This window comes from Oncorhynchus clarkii, chromosome 30, assembly GCF_045791955.1.
Source record: "Oncorhynchus clarkii lewisi isolate Uvic-CL-2024 chromosome 30, UVic_Ocla_1.0, whole genome shotgun sequence".
Classification (NCBI taxonomy): domain Eukaryota; kingdom Metazoa; phylum Chordata; class Actinopteri; order Salmoniformes; family Salmonidae; genus Oncorhynchus; species Oncorhynchus clarkii.
The window spans coordinates 44367970-44386154 of NC_092176.1; the positions used below are offsets into that span (position 1 = coordinate 44367970).

General features: G+C 41.1%; 1 protein-coding gene across 2 annotated transcripts in view; it reads right to left on the reverse strand.

Annotated features, from left to right (window-relative positions):
• LOC139390115 (protein mono-ADP-ribosyltransferase PARP8-like) overlaps positions 1-18185 on the reverse strand; it is a 78991-nt gene that overhangs the window by 41060 nt on the left and 19746 nt on the right. For both annotated transcript variants that reach the window (XM_071137276.1, XM_071137275.1), the window contains exons 3-5: positions 16987-17024; positions 3367-3456; positions 2930-3000 (exon numbers count right to left, since the gene is read on the reverse strand). In XM_071137276.1, the coding sequence (XP_070993377.1) occupies positions 2930-3000; positions 3367-3456; positions 16987-17024 (199 nt within the window). The remainder of the gene's footprint in view (positions 1-2929; positions 3001-3366; positions 3457-16986; positions 17025-18185) is intronic.

An 18185-nucleotide genomic window follows, 5' to 3' on the forward strand; every position in this document is an offset into this window, starting at 1 on the left:
GTCTGTGAGTATAACAGAACTCATATTGGCAGGCAAAATCCTGAGTTGAAATCAAAACAGGAAGTCAGAAATCTGAGCTTTGTATGTATTCACCAGAGTCCCCAATGAAATCCCCTTGAGATATGAATGATGTTGCACTGCCTAGGGGTTCCACTAGATGTCAACCATCAATAGAAATTATAATGAGACTTCTATGATGTTGTGGGAGTGAATGAGAGCAGAATCTATCAGGTGTCTGGCAGTCGGCCATTTTCTGATCACGTTTATTCCTCATGGTATCCACTTGCGTTCCATTGCTTATGAAGACAAGAAGGAATACTTTGGTTGGAACTTTATTGAAGCTATATGTTACAAACATCCTAATGATTGATTCTGTACTTAGTTTGAAATGTTTCTTCGACTGGTAATATCACTTTTTGAAGTTTTTGTCCGATATAAAGCTGACCAGAATTCACGTTTGGATATGTATACCAAACGCGCTAACAAAAGAAGGTATTTGGACATAAATAACGGGCATTTTCGAACAAAACAAACATTTATTGTGGACCTGGGACTCCTGGGATGCTTTCTGATGTCGATCATCAAAGGTAAGGGAAAATGTATCATGAAATTTCTTGTTTATGTTGACGCCATCTTTGCGGCTGTGGTGTTTTTACTTCTGAGCACCGTCTCAGATTATTGCATGGGTTTCTTTTTCCAGTAAAGTTTTTTTTAAATCTGACACAGCGGTTGCATTAAGGAGAGGTATATCTATAATTCCATGTGTATAACTTGTATTATCATCTACATTTATGATGAGTATTTATGTTGAATGATGTGGCTATGCAAAATCACTGGATGTTTTTGGAACTAGTGAATCTAACGCGCCAATGTAAACTCAGATTTTGATAAATATGAACTTTATCAAACAAAACATGCATGTTTTGTGTAACATGAAGCCCTATGAGTGTCATCTGATGACGATCATCAAAGGTTAGTGATTAATTTGATCTCTATTTGTGCTTTTTCTCTCTCTCTCTTTGGCTGGTAAAATTGGCTGTGTATTTTAGTGAGTTGTTGGTGACCTAACATAATCGTTTGTGGTGCTTTCCCCGTAAATCCTATTTGAAATCGGACACTGTGGTGGGATTAACAACAAGACTACCTTGAAAACGATATAAGATACATGCATGTTTGAGGAATTTTAATTAGGAGATTTCTGTTCTTTTGAATATGGATGTTGTTATTTCGCTCCCGGTAACGGGATCTCCGCCATAAGAAGTTAAACACTACTACACCGTTACTACACCCATTATTACAGTTACTACACCTGTTACTACACCCGTTACTACACACTATTACGGCGTTACTACACACTATCATTACACCACTAAACTATTACACCACTACACTATTACTATATTACACCACTATAATATTACACCACTATACTATTACACCACTATACTATTACACCACTATACTATTACACCACTACACTATTACACCACTACACTATTACACCACTATACTATTACACCACTATACTATTACACCACTATACTATTACACCACTATACTATTACACCACTATACTATTACACCACTACACTATTACACCACTACACTATTACACCACTACACTATTACACCACTACACTATTACACCACTACACTATTACACCACTACACTATTACACCACTACACTATTACACCACTACACTATTACACCACTACACTATTACACCACTACACTATTACACCACTACACCACTATACTATTACACCACTATACTATTACACCACTACACTATTACACCACTATAATATTACACCACTACACTGCCATACTATTACACCACTATACTATTACACCACTATACTATTACACCACTATACTATTACACCACTATTACACCACTATTACACCACTATTACACCACTATTACACCACTATTACACCACTATACTATTACACCACTATACTATTACACCACTATACTATTATACCACTATACTATTACACCACTATACTATTACACCACTATACTATTACACCACTACACTATTACACCACTACACTACTACACTGCTATACTATTACACCACTATTACACCACTACACTATTACGCCACTATACTATTACACCACTATACTATTACACCACTATACTATTACACCACTATACTATTACACCACTACACTATTACACCACTATAATATTACACCACTACACTATTACACCACTATACTATTACACCACTATACTATTACACCACTATACTATTACACCACTACACTATTACACCACTATACTATTACACCACTATAATATTACACCACTACACTATTACACCACTATACTATTACACCACTATACTATTACACCACTACACTATTACACCACTATACTATTACACCACTACACTGCTATACTATTACACCACTATTACACCACTATACTATTACACCACTATTACACCACTATACTATTACACCACTACACTATTACACCACTACACTATTACACCACTACACTATTACACCACTATATTACACCATTATTACAATTCCACCACTACACACATTGCTACACTAATAGTCATTACATACTACCATACAGTTAACATTACACACTAATAGTCATTACATACTACCATACAGTTAACGTATTTACACACTAAACAGTTCTTACCCCTTATTACATACTATTACAATTATTACATAATACTACACAGTTATACATATGACATACTGTTATAGTTATTACATAATACTATATAGTTACACATTACATACTATTATACCTGTTATTACATACTAGTTCACACTGAAAAAGTTCTCTATAATCGTGATATTAAATAGCTGACGTTATAATGCTAAATGACTTGCTAGGAGCATGTATGAGCTTTTATAATGTCTTATTAAATCAGTGATGTACATCTCACCTGATTCTTGTCTATCTGATGTTTGGACTTGATGGACAGGCAGCAGTTGGCGTCATTATTGACCCTAATCTCTGTTTACAAAACACACACACACACAAAAACAAAACAATACACAGTTAGCCAGGACGTCTGTTCATCTAAGTATCTGCTATACCAACAAACAGTCTGATAAACAGAGCTACGACAGCAGAGTGACTACTGACAGTCTGATAAACAGAGATACGACAGCAGAGTGACTACGGACAGTCTGATAAACAGAGATACGACAGCAGAGTGACTACAGACAGTCTGATAAACAGAGATACGACAGCAGAGTGACTACGGACAGTCTGATAAACAGAGATACGACAGCAGAGAGACTACAGACAGTCTGATAAACAGATACGACAGCAGAGTGACGACAGAGAGACTACAGACAGTCTGAAAAGCAAACAAACCTGTTGCTATCCTGTGGAAGATGACGGGGATCTGGTCTCTGGTGACTAGAACTTCATCCTCGTATTCAGAGTTTGACACGTATGTATTGTCTGGATTCAGAAAAGAAGAAAGAAGACACTTAATTTGGAGGCTAACTAAGATACGTGCTCATAACTCATATCGTTCAAGTCGGGAAGTTGAGTCAAATACATTTAAACTCAGTTTTTCCACAATTCCTGACATTTAATCCTAGCAAATTTGTCTTGGGTCAGTTAGGATCACCACTTCATTTTAAGAATGTGAAATGTCAGAATAATAGTAGAGGGAATGATTTATTTCAGCTTTTATTTCTTTCATCACATTCCTAGTGGGTCAGAAGTTTACATACTCAATTAGTATTTGGTAGCATTGCCTTTAAATTGTTTAACTTGGGTCAAACGTTTCCGGTAGCATTCCACTAGCTTCCCACAATAAGTTGCGTGAATTTTGGCCCATTCCTCCTGACAGAGCTGGTGTAACTGAGTCAGGTTTGTAGGCCTCCTTGCTTGCACACGCTTTTTCAGTTCTGCCCACACATTTTCTAAAGGATTGCGGTAAGGGCTTTGTGATGGCCACTCCAATACCTTGACTTTGTTGTCCTTAAGCCATTTTGCCACAACTTTGGAACTTATGCTTGGAGTCATTGTCCATTTGGAAGACCCATTTGCGACCAAGCTTTAACTTCCTGACCGATGTCTTGAGATTGTTGCTTCAATATATCCACAATTTTACTGCCTCATGAAGCCATCAATTTTGTGAAATGCACCAGTCCCTCCTGCAGCAAAGCACCCCCACAACATGATGCTGCCACCCCCATGCTTCACGGTTGGGATGGTGTTCTTTTGCTTGCAAGAATCCCCCTTTTTCCTACAAATACAACAATGGCCATTATGGTGAAACAGTTCTATTTTTGTTTCATCACATCAGGGGACATTGTCCCCATGTGCAGGTGCAAACCGTAGTCTGTCTTTTTTTTATGGCGGTTTAGGAGTAGTGGCTTCTTCCTTGCCGAGCGGCCTTTCACGTTATGTCGATATAGGACTCGTTTTACTGTGGATATAGATACTTTTGTACCTGTTTCCTCCAGCATCTTCACATGGTCCTTTGCTGTTGTTCTGGAATTGATTTGCACTTTTCCGCACCAAAGTACATTAATCTCTAGGAGACAGAACGCGTCTCCTTCCTGAGCGGTATGACGGCTGCGTGGTCCCATGGTGTTTATACTTGTGTACTATTGCTTGTACAGATGAACGTGGTACCTTCAGGTGTTTGGAAAATGCTCCCAAGGATGAACCGGACTTGTGGAGGTCTACAATTGTTTTTCTGAGGTCTTGGCTGATTTCTTTTGATTTTCTCATGATGTCAAGCAAAGAGGCACTGAGTTTGAAGGTAGGCCTTGAAATACATCTACAGGTACACCTCCAATTGACTCAAATTATGTCAATTAGCCTATCAGAAGCTTCTAAAGCCATGACATCATTTTCTGGAATTTTCCAAGCTGTTTAAAGGCACAGTCAACTTAGTGTATGTGAACTTCTGACCCACTGGAATTGTGATACAGTGAATTAATCTGTCTGTAAACAACTGTTGGAAAAATGACTTGTGTCATGCACAAAGTAGATATCCTAACAGACTTTCCAAAACTATAGTTTGATAACAAGACATTTGTGGAGTGGTTGAAAAATTAGCTTTATTGACTCCAACCTAAGTGTATGTAGTAAACTTCCGACTTCAACTGTATCACGTTGAACTAGATAAGTGCTCATAACCCGTATATCACAGTCAACTAGATAAGTACTCGTAACCCGTATATCACAGTCAACTAGATAAGTACTCGTAACCCGTATTTCACAGTCAACTAGATAAGTACTCGTAACCCGTATATCACAGTCAACTAGATAAGTACTCGTAACCCATATATCACAGTCAACTAGATAAGTACTCGTAACCCATATGTCATAGTCAACTAGATAAGTACTCGTAACCCATATATCACAGTCAACTAGATAAGTACTCGTAACCCATATATCACAGTCAACTAGATAAGTACTCGTAACCTATATATCACAGTCAACTAGATAAGTACTCGTAACCCGTATATCACAGTCAACTAGATAAGTACTCGTAACCCATATATCACAGTCAACTAGATAAGTACTCGTAACCCATATATCACAGTCAACTAGATAAGTACTCGTAACCCATATATCACAGTCAACTAGATAAGTACTCGTAACCCATATATCACAGTCAACTAGATAAGTACTCGTAACCCGTATATCACAGTCAACTAGATAAGTACTCGTAACCCGTATATCACAGTCAACTAGATAAGTACTCGTAACCCGTATATCACAGTCAACTAGATAAGTACTCGTAACCCGTATATCACAGTCAACTAGATAAGTACTCGTAACCCATATATCACAGTCAACTAGATAAGTACTCGTAACCCATATATCACAGTCAACTAGATAAGTGCTCATAACCCGTATATCACAGTCAACTAGATAAGTACTCGTAACCCGTATATCACAGTCAACTAGATAAGTACTCGTAACCCATATATCACAGTCAACTAGATAAGTACTCGTAACCCGTATATCACAGTCAACTAGATAAGTACTCGGAACCCGTATATCACAGTCAACTAGATAAGTACTCATAACCCATATATCACAGTCAACTAGATAAGTACTCATAACCCATATACAGTGGGGCAAAAAAGTATTTAGTCAGCCACCAATTGTGCAAGTTCTCCCACTTAAAAAGATGAGAGAGGCCTGTAATTTTCATCATAGGTACACTTCAACTATGACAGACAAAATGAGGGGAAAAAAATCCAGAAAATCACATTGTAGAATTTTTAATGAATTTATTTGCAAATTATGGTGGAAAATAAGTATTTAATTTAACCTTTATTTAACTAGGCAAGTCAGTTAACCTCAAATTCTTATTTACATTGACGGCCTACCACGGTCAAACCCCGATGACGCTGGGCCAATTGTGCGCCACCCTATGGGACTCCCAATCACGTCCGAATGCGATACAGCCTGGATTCAAACCAGGGACTGTAGTGATGCCTCTTGCACTGAGATGCAGTGCCTTAGTAGCTGTGCCACTCGGGAGTTTTCATCAAGGACCTCTAACATACTTTGCTCTGTTCATCTTTCCCTCGATCCTGACTAGTCTCCTAGACCCTGGCATTGAAAAACATCCCCACAGAATGATGCTGCCATCACCATGCTTCACCATAGGGATTGTGCCAAGTTTCTTCCAGATGTGACGCTTGGCATTCAGGCCAAATAATTCAATCTTGGTTTAATCAGACCAGAGAATCTTGTTGTTGATGGTCAGAGTCCTTTAGGTGACATGAGATGTCATGTGTCTTTTGTGGCTTCCGTCTAGCCACTCTACCATAGAGGCCTGATTGGTGGAGTGCTGCAGAGATGGTTGTCCTTGTGGAAGGTTCTCCAATCTCCACAGAGTAAGTCTGGAGCTCTGTCAGAGTGACCATACGTTCTTGATCAACTCCCTGACCAAGGCCCTTCTCCCCTGATTCCTCAGTTTGGCCGAGCGGACAGCTCTAGAAAGTCTTGGTGGTTCCAAACTCCTTCCATTTAAGAATGATGGAGGCCACTGTGTTCTTGAAGACCTTCAATGCTGCAGACATTTGTTGGTACCCTTGCCGAGAACTGTGCCTCGACACAATCCTGTCTCGAAGCTCTACGGACAATTCCTTTGACCTCCAGGCTTGGTTTTTGCTCTGACATGCACTGTCAACTGTGGGACCTAATATAGACAGGTGTGTGCCATTCCAAATCATGTCCAATCAATTTAATATACCACAGGTTGTTGTGGAAACATCTCAAGGATGATCAATGGAAACAGGATGCACCTGAGATCAGTTTCAAGTGTCATATCAAAGGATCTGAATACTTATGTAAAATAAGGTATGCATTTTCGTTTTTTTTTTTATATATATAAATGTGCAAAACATTTCTAAAAACCTTTTCGTTTTGTCATCAAGGGGTATTGTGATGTCATCATTGGGTATTGTGTGTAGAGTGCTAGGTATTTTTATTTATTTAATCCATTTTAGAATAAGGATAACGTAACAAAATGTGGAAAAGGTCAAGGAGTCTGAATACTTTCCGAATGCACTGTAATTTAAAAAACAAGTCGCTAGGTGTAGGCATGTCAATAAGTAAATAAGTAAACTGGGATAAGACTAAAGAGTTAATCAGGGTAAACTGGGATATGACTAAAGAGTTTATCATGGTGATTTTTCCACAAATAGACCGGTATTATCCTTTCCATGATAAGCAACGGCTTATCTATTTTTGCTATACTTTCTATTCAAATGTATTATAGTGAGATCATTTCATTCATTTCTTTCTTTCGGGATATGAATACCAAGTATGTCCACTTCACCAACAGACCGTTTTATTGGTAAACTACACAGTAATGTCAAGTTTTATTTTTTTAATGAACTAACACATAATACAGTACACTTCATCATAATTTGGTTGTAATCCAAAAATAACAATATTTATTCACCGGTATTTATATTATTTTGTCATAATGCTGAAAATAATTCTCGTCGACAGCTGTCCATTCGCGGGATTAAAACGACATCCAACTGTCACTAGTTCCATTATTATGTTTTGTATCTTCTATCCAATCAGGAATGCTGGACTAAAGAAGCACACTGCATATTCTTTCAAACTAAAAGTTTTTATGCTCCTTTAAACATTGTCTAGGCTTGCACAAGTATCCACCCCCCTTGGCATTTTTGTAAAACGGAAAAGTGGTGCCAACTACTTTCAGAAGTCACATAATTAGTTAAATAAAGTCCACCTGTGTGCAATCTAAGTGTCAGATGATCTGTCACATGATCTCAGTATATATACACCTGTTCCGAAAGGCCACAGAGTCTGCAACACCACTAAGCAAGCGGCATCATGAAGACCAAGGAGCTCTCCAAACAGGTTAGGGACAAAGTTGTGGAGAAGTACAGATCAGGGTTGGGTTCTAAAAAATATATTTGAAGCTTTGAACATACCACGGAGCACCATTAAATCCATCTTAAAAAATGACAAGAATATGGCATCACAACAAACCTGCCAAGAGAGGGCCGCCCACCAAAACTCACAGACCAGGCAAGGAGGGCATTAATCAGAGAGGCAATAAAGAGACCAAAGACAACCCTGAAGGAGCTGAAAAGCTCCACCGCGGAGATTGGATTCTCTGTCCATAGGACCACTTTAAGCCGCACACTCCACAGAGCTGGGCTTTACGGAAGAGTGGCCAGAAAATAGCCATAGCTTAAAGAAAAAAATTAGCAAACACGTTTGGTGTTCACCAAAAGGCATGTGGGAGACTCGCCAAACATGGAGGGAGGTACTCTGGTTAGATGAGACTAAAATTTAGCTTTTTGGACATCAAGGAAAACGTTATGTCTGGCACAAACCCAACACCTCTCATCACCCTCAGAATCATGCTGTGGGGATGTTTTTCGTCGGCAGGGACTGGGAAACTGGTCAGATTTGAAGGAATGATGCATGTCGCTAAATACAGGGAAATACTTGAGGGAAACCTGTTTCAGTATTCCAGAGATTTGAGACTGGGACGGAGGTTCACCTTCCAGCAGGAAAATGACCCTAAGGATACTGCTAAAGCAACACTCTGTGGTTTAAGGGGAAACATTTAAATGTTTTGGAATGGCCTGGTTAAAGTCCAGACCTCAATCCAATTGAGAATCTGTGGTATGACTTAAAGATTGCTGTACACCAGCGGTACCCATCCAACTTGAAGGAGCTGGAGCAGTTTTGCCTTGAAGAATGGGCACAAATCCCAGTGGCTAGATGTTCCAAGCTTATAGAGACATACCCCAAGAGACTTGCAGCTGTAATTGCTGTCTGGTGCAGAGATCAACAAGGCCTATGGTGTCATCACTACCGTATTTTGCCACCTTGTCCTGGATGAGGGCGAGGTTCTTGGCAGTCTGGCGAAGTACACTTTCAAGCAAGTCTTTGGGATGGAGATGCAGTATGGCAGTCGTGCCAAACATCTCATCAACCACCTGGTGGAAGGGACTTTGTGGATCTGAGGCTCTTTCCCCTGTTGCCTCCATCATCCTCCAAATCCCACCAACAACAGTCGCCTCAGAGAGCAACTAGTCCATGTTTGGGAACACACACACCAAAGCACGCAACAGGCTGACCAATACAAGGGTTGAAAGATTGGTGGCCATCCGGGCAAATTTGAGGCTTTTTGAGCCAAGGTTGGAAAGCGACAGTGAAGATGAGGCCCCAGAGTCTAATGTTCAAGAGCTGGACCTTGAGGAGGTCCAGGGAGAAGACATGGAAGCCTGAGAGAAAGACAACCAAAGCTTTATTTTCTATACTATCATTTTACAGATGTTGAAAACGCTTTTGGGAGATGCGATGGATCGTTGGGGATCCTTCAATATTCCCTTTTGTTGTACAGTGAAATCATCCCATGTAAAAGGTCAACTCATTTAATTAAAGTTCAATTCGTAACTAAATTGTTTTTTAAATTTCTAATGGAAGGATTTACTCATTTGCAATTATGTGTAGTTATGATATGATGTAAAAAGTTTGTTTCTGTCTCCATATGATATGGTAAACATATCCAATGCAAAAAAAACAATACATTTAAATAGTATTAAAATGAATTTGCATATATTTCTGTTAATTCCCACAGAAAGATTCCAACTCTGAATATTCCCCAAAATGTCACCTAGTCATCACCAATGTTTCCTTGTTTTTTTTCCCCACACTGGTCAACATTCAGGTCTACAAACTTGAACATTGTGAAAATTCTGTGCAACTTCCAGTGTGTGTTTCCTGTAAACATTGAGGCTTTACCCACTTTAAGTTACAGTTGTAGTTAACAGTGGCCAAGTAGGCTACTGTGGCTATGTGATCATAATGTAGGCCTACCAGAGTGGCCATTCATCAAAAACAATGGAAAAAATGCATCTCAACACATTTAAAACAATAGCTGTTTTATCATTCAACCTACAGTAGCAGCCAATATGTGGTGTTACATGTACTGTAGGCCTACATTCCAAGAGATTCTTGAAAAAAAGCATGCAGGGCTTGACATTAACCGGTTAACCCACTTCTCTTTTAAACAAGGAAGTGACTGAAAATGTTGCAGTGTTTGATGCAAGAGACCACTTTACAAAATAAAATGCATTATTCCCATACCGTTATTACAGAGTATCAGACAAATTATACTATTCTCTGCATATTGGGTTACTCAAAATACAAAACTGCCCCTTTAAGACAAAAAGAAAGCTCTCTGACTCCCTTTTCAAAGATGTCTTGACATCTACACGTTTTGTGCTCTTGTAGGAAGCTATCACTCCTCTTTTGCTGACGAAAAAGTTTATAGAATTGGGCTAATAACTCACTAACTAGCAAAGGATATGAACAAATGGTCAAATGATCTATAACTACATGTAGCTTTCGCTTTCATCTCAAAACAAGAGCATTTACCCATCACCGCTCATGCTGTAAACACAGTCCAGTTCAAAGTGAATGGCACAGAGGCATATACTGTAAGCATGTCTATTTGCATATAGGGCTACTGCAGCTCTGATTGGTTATGGTCGTTCTAGCTATAACAACATCTCTTGCATGGACAACAGTGAGGAACCGCTGGAACATTGGGACAAACACAACACAGTCGAGAACAGGGTCTTCCCCTCAGGAGGCTGAAAGTTCTACAGCTGCACCATCGACTGGCTGCATTAAATCAAATTGTATTTGTCACGTGCGCCGAATACAACAGTGAAATGCTTACTTAGCCCTTAACCAACAATGCAGTTCAAGGAATAGAGTTAATAAAATATTTACTTAATAAACTTAAGTTAAAAAAAAACGTTTTTTAAATACCACGAAAATTACATAACAATAGGCTATATACAGGGAGTACCAATACCGAGTCAATGTGAGGGAGTACAGGTTAGTTGAGGTCATTTTTAAAGTGACTATGCATAGATAATAAAGAATGAGTAGCAGCAGTGTAAAAACAGAGGTGGGCAGGGTCAATGTAAATAGTCCGGGTGGCCATTTGAATATTTGTTCAGCAGTCTTATGGCTTGTGCATAGAAGCTGTTAAGGAGCCTATTGGTTCTAGACTTGGCGCTCCGGCACCGCTTGCCATGCAGTAGCAGAGAGACTGAGTGACTGGAGTCTTCAACAATTTTTCGGGCCTTCCTCTGACACCACCTAGTATAGAGGTTGTGGATTTCAGGAAGCTTGGCCCCAGTGATGTACTAGGCCGTACGCACTACCCTCTGTAGTGCCATTCGGTCAGATGGCGAGCAGTTGCCATACCGGGCGGTGATGCAACCAGTCAGGATGCTCTTGATGGTGCAGCTGTATAACTTTCTGAGGATCTGGGGACCCATGCCAAAACTTTTCAGTCTCCTGAGGGGGAAAAAGTGTTGTAGTGCCCTCTTCACAACTGTCTTGGTGTGTTTGGACCATGACAGTTTGTTGGTGATGTGGAATCCAAAGAACTTAAAACTCTCGACCCGCTCCACTTCAGCCCCGTCGATGTTAACGGGGGCCTGTTTGGCTCTCCTTTTCCTATAGTCCACGATCAGCTCCGTTGTCTTTCTCACATTGAGAAAGAGGTTGTTGTCCTGGCACCCCAGTGCCAGGTCTCTGACCTCCTCCCTATAGGCTGTCTCATCGTTTTTCGGTGATCAGGTCTACCACTGTTGTGTCGACAGCAAACTTAATGATGGTGTTGGAGTCGTGCTTGGCCACACAGTCGTGGATGAACAAGGAGTACAGGAGGGGACCAAGCACCCACCCCTGAGGGGCCCCAGTGTTAAGAATCACAGTGGCAGATGTGTTGTTGCCTACCACTACCAGCTGGTGGCGGTCTGTCAAGAGGTCCAGGATCCAGTTGCAGAGGGATATGTTTAGTCCCAGGGTCCTTAGCTTAGTGATGAACTTTGTGGGCACTATGGTGTTGAATGCCGAGCCGTAGTCAATTAACAGCATTCTCACATAGGTGTTCCTTTTCAGGTGGGAAGAAATGGAGTGGGTACAGGTTGTCTGGGATGATGGTGTTGATGTGAGCCATGACCAGCCTTTCAAAGCACTTCATGGTTACCAGCATGAGTGCTATGGGGCGGTAATCATTTAGGCAGGTTACCTTCACTTTCTTGGGCACGGGGACTATGGTGGTCTGTTTGAAACAAGTAGGTATTACAGACTCGGTCAGAGAGAGGTTGAAAATGTCAGTGAAGACACTTGCCAGTTGGTTTGCGCATGCATTGAGTACACGTCCTGGTAATCCGTCTGACACAGCGGCTTTGTGAATGTTGACCTGTTTAACCTTTCTGATCTCCCCATCCCGGATCCGCGATCGTGAATACAGACTCAAGCTCATTACCATAACGCAACGTTAACTATTCATGAAAATCGCAAATGAAATGAAATAAATATGCCATCTCTCAAGCTTAGCCTTTTGTAAACAACACTGTCATCTCAGATTTTCAAAATATGCTTCTCAACCATAGGAAAACAATCATTTGTGTAAAAGTAGCTAGCTAGCGTAGCATTTAGCGTTAGCATTAGCGTTAGCATCCAGCACGCAACATTTCAACAAAAACATAAAAGCCTTCAAATAAAATCATTTACTTTTGAAGAACTTCTGATGTTTTCAATGAGGAGACTCTCAGTTAGATAGCAGATGCTCAGTTTTTCCAAAAAGATCATTTGTGTATTAGAAATAGCTCCGTTTTGTACATCACATTTGGCTACCAAAAAAAAACGAAAATTCAGTCCTCAAAACGCGAACTTTTTTCCAAATTAACTCCATAATATCGACTGAAAACATGGCAAACGTTGTTTAGAATCAATCCTCAAGGTGTTTTTCACATATCTCTTCGATGATATATCGTTCGTGGAAGCATGGTTTCTCCTCTCAATCAAATGGAAAAATACTTGCACATGGCTTTGCGCACCAGTTTCGACGCAGGACACCAGGCGGACACTTGGAAAATGTAGTCTCTTATGGTCAATCTTCCAATGATATGCCTACAAATACGTCACAATTCTGCCGGCATCTTGGGGAAACGGCAGAAGGTCTAAGCTTATTCCTGTCGCATTCACAGCCATATAAGGAGACATTAGAAAACAGAGCTTCAGAAATTCTGCTCATTTCCTGTTTCACGTATCATCTTGGTTTCGCCTGTAGAATGAGTTCTGGGGCACTTACAGACAAAATCTTTGCAGATTCTGAAACTTCAGAGTATTTATATGCATAGTCGAGCATCTTTTCGTGACAAAATATCGCACTTAAAACGGGAACGTTTTTTATCCAAAAATGAAATAGCGCCCCTAGAGATGCAACTGGTTTTAAAGGTCTTGCTCACATCGGCTATGGAGAGCGTCATCACACAGTCGTACAAAACAGCTGGTGCTCATGCATGCTTCAGTGTTTCTTGCCCCGAAGCAAGCATAAAAGGCATTTCGCTCATCTGGTAGGCTCGCATCACTTGGCAGCTCGCCATGTAATCCAAAATATTTTTCAAGCCTTGCCACATTCGACGAGCGTCAGAGCCGGTGTAGTAGGATTCAATCTTAGTCCTGTATTAACGCTTCGCTTGTTTGATGGTTCGTCTGAGGGCATAGTGGGATTTCTTATAAGCATCCAGATTAGTGTCCCGCTCCTTGAAAATGGCAGCTCTAGCCTTTAGCTCGGTGCAGATGTTACCTGTAATCCATGGCTTCTGGTTGGGTACGTTCGGTCACAGTGGGGATGACATCGTCGATGCACTGAGGTGGTGTACTCCTCCATTGGATGAATCACAGAACATATTCCAGTCTGTGGTAGCAAAACAGTCCTGTAGCATAGCATCCGCATCATCTGACCTCTTCCATATTGAGCGAGTCACTGGTACTTCCTGCTTTAGTTTTTGCTTTTAAGCAGGAATCAGGAGGATATAATTATGGTCAGATTTGCCAAATGGAGGGTGAGGGAGAGCTTTGTACACGTCTCTGTGTGTGGAGTGAAGGTAGTCTAGAGTTTATTCCCCCTCTGGTTAGACGGGACATGCTGGTAGAAGTGAGGTCAAACGGATTTAAGTTTCCCTGCATTAAAGTCCTCGGCCACTAGGAGCGCTGCTTCTGGATGATAATTTTATTGTTTGCTTTTGGCCTTTATTGCAGTCTTAGTGCCAGCATCGGTTTGAAGTGGTAAATAGACAGCTACAAATAATATATAGTGTGGTCAAATTCACTGCCCTTGACAACAAACCGCTACAGAGTGGGGTGCGGAAAAGCCCAGTACATCACTGGGGCCGAGCTCCCTGCCATCCAGGACCTCTATATTGGTGTCAGAGAAAGGCCCTGAAAAATTGACAAAGACTCCAGCCAGCCAAGACATAGACTGCCGGGCGGTAGCAGGGTGAACAAATTGTACCAGTGCATCAGCTCTCCGTATAACAGACTCCAAGACAACTTCTACCCTTGAATGAGTAGCCGTGTCCAAACTTTTGACTGGTACTGTACATATCTACACTACCGGTCATAAGTTTTAGAACACCTACTCATTCAAGGGTTCTAGAAAACCTACTCATTCAAGGGTTCTAGAACACCTACTCATTCCAGGGTTTTAGAACACCTACTCATTCCAGGGTTTTAGAATACCTACTCATTCCAGGGTTTTAGAATACCTACTCATTCCAGGGTTCTAGAACACCTACTCATTCCAGGGTTCTAGAACACCTACTCAATCAAGGGTTCTAGAACACCTACTCATTCCAGGGTTTTAGAACACCTACTCATTCCAGGGTTTTAGAACACCTACTAATTTAAGGGTTTTTCTTTATTTTTACTATTTTCTACATTGTAGAATATCAAGACATCAAAACACATCCGGAATCATGTAGTAACCAACAAAGTGTTCAACAAATAGCCACCCTTAACCTTGATGACATCTTCGCACACTCTTGACATTCTCTCAACCAGCTTCATGAGGTAGTCACCTGGAATGCATTTCAATTAATTAGGTGTGCCTTGTTAAAAGTTAATTTGTGGAATTTCTTTCCTTCTTAATGCATTTGAGCCAATCAGTTGTGTTGTGACATGGTAGGGTTGTTACACAGAAGATAGCCCTATTTGGTAAAAGACCAAGTCCATATTATGGTACAGGGTGGTCAAATAAATAGGTCAAATAAATGTAAATAGGTCAAATAAGTAAAGAGAAACGACAGTCCAGCATTACTTTAAGACATGAAGTCAGTCATGTATAGCTCCACATTGGCCTGGTACTCCCTGTATATAGCTCCACATTGATCTGGTACTGGTACTCCCTGTATATAGCTCCACATTGATCTGGTACTGGTACTCCCTGTAAATAGCTCTACATTGATCTGGTACTCCCTGTATATAGCTCCACATTGATCTGGTACTTCCTGTATATAGCTCCACATTGATCTGGTCATTCCTGTATATAGCTCTACATTGATCTGGTACTCCCTGTATATAGCTCCACATTGATCTGGTACTTCCTGTATATAGCTCCACATTGATCTGGTCATTCCTGTATATAGCGCCACATTGATCTGGTACTTCCTGTATATAGCTCCACATTGATCTGGTACTGGTACTCCCTGTAAATAGCTCTACATTGATCTGGTACTCCCTGTACATAGCTCCACATTGATCTGGTACTTCCTGTATATAGCTCCACATTGATCTGGTCATTCCTGTATATAGCTCCACATTGATCTGGTACTTCCTGTATATAGCTCCACATTGATCTGGTACATCCTGTATAGAGCTCCACTGCATCATTGGGAAGATAACATCTGACAAATACATTTTGACTATATTCCCTTTGTAGTGAACTACATTTGACCAGAGTCCTAGGTGCAATATATAGGGAATAGGATGGCAGAGTCCTAGGGGCACTACATAGGGAATAGGGTGCCAGAGTCCTAGGGGCAATATATAGGGAATAGGGTGCCAGAGTCCTAGGGGCACTATATAGGGAATAGGGTGCCAGAGTCCTAGGGGCTCTATATAGAGAATAGGGTGCCAGAGTCCTAGGGGCAATATATAGGGAATAGGGTGCCAGAGTCCTAGGGGCTCTATATAGAGAATAGGGTGCCAGAGTCCTAGGGGCACTACATAGGGGATAGGGTGCCATTGCGGATGGATACTCCATAGTTTTAGAATCTACGGAGGCCTTGTGCAACAAGTGCCATGGTCTTATTGGACGCTCCCAAGCACTGAGTCCCGATGTGAGTCACTCAAGCCTGAGGTTAGAGGTCAGGGGTCAGTCAACTAATATCATGCATCATGGCAGCTCAGGATTTAATTAAAGATATGATAATATGATCACATCATACCTAGATGGTGAGCTGGGTACATCTCTGTGAATATGACAAGACTTCTCACACTGTGCACGCTAGTCAACTTATTTGTTTCTATGAATCCTTCATAAGACTGTCATTACAGCTCGTGGTAGTATAATGGATGACAGCCATGCAGAGACACACAGTGAGCTCATGTCGAGACAGTGAATACGCAGTCTCTTACCTGGGTAGTCATCAGAGACGTGCACAGAGTACGACACCCTGAGGGAGAAGAGAGGAAACATTACCACATAATATCACCGTTATCATCCATCAAATTCCTTTACAAAAGCCCCCTTTCACATCAACAGTTGTCAGAGTGACAGAACGAGGCAGGTGTGAACAGTAGCTATCAAGAGTTACAGTAAACGGAAGAAAAAAAATACCCAGAAACCAGTTGGGCTTATAAACCAGTGCATTACTGTATCGTCTCTCCTGTGATCTGAGTGTGTAGGCTTCAATAAGATCCTAAATGAACCTGACACAATAGTTCCTGGTTGACTTAACACTGGAGCCGGTGAAACTGGAAGCCCGAGCGGCTCTGTGCGGCTCAATGGATCATAAGGCGCATTGGCAGCCAGCCCCCCTTTGGCCCATTTCCTCACTCCCACCCCACCCCCACCCCCATACTCCACGACCCAGCGATGGCTGGCTGATGGTCACAGTGCAGTACATTAATCTCTTAGCTACTTCATGTTGCTAACATATTCATTCTTCACCTATTTCGGTTTGATTTAGAAGATTATGTTGCACAAACAACATGCAGATTAAGGCCTACACCATCACTGGTATCAGGCTGTATAGCTAGCTGCGCTTGCTCTGACTCAGAACATTGATTAACTAGCTAGCTACGCTTGCTCTGACTCAGAACATTGAATAACTAGCTAGCTACGCTTGCTCTGACTCGGAACATTGATTAACTAGCTAGCCAGCAGCTAACTAAACTCAGCAAAAAAAGAAACGTCCCTTTTTCAGGACCCTGTCTTTCAAAGATAATTTGTAAAAATGAAGCATAAACAATTAATGAACTGTGGAACGGTCATTAAGACACTAACAGCTTACACACGGTAGGCAATTAAGATCACAGTTATGAAAACTTAGGTCACTAAAGAGGCCTTTCTACTGAAAAACACCAAAAGAAAGATGCCCAGGGTCCTTGCTCATCTGCGTGAACGTGCCTTGCAGCATGCCTAAGGAGGCATGAGGACTGCAGATGTGGCCAGGGCAATAAATTGCAATGTTTGTACTGTGAGATGCTTAATACAGCACTACAGGGAGACAGGACGGACAGCTGATCATCCTCGCAGTGGCAGACCACATGTAACAACACCTGCACAGGATCGGTACGTCCGAACATCACACCTGCGGGACAGGTACAGGATG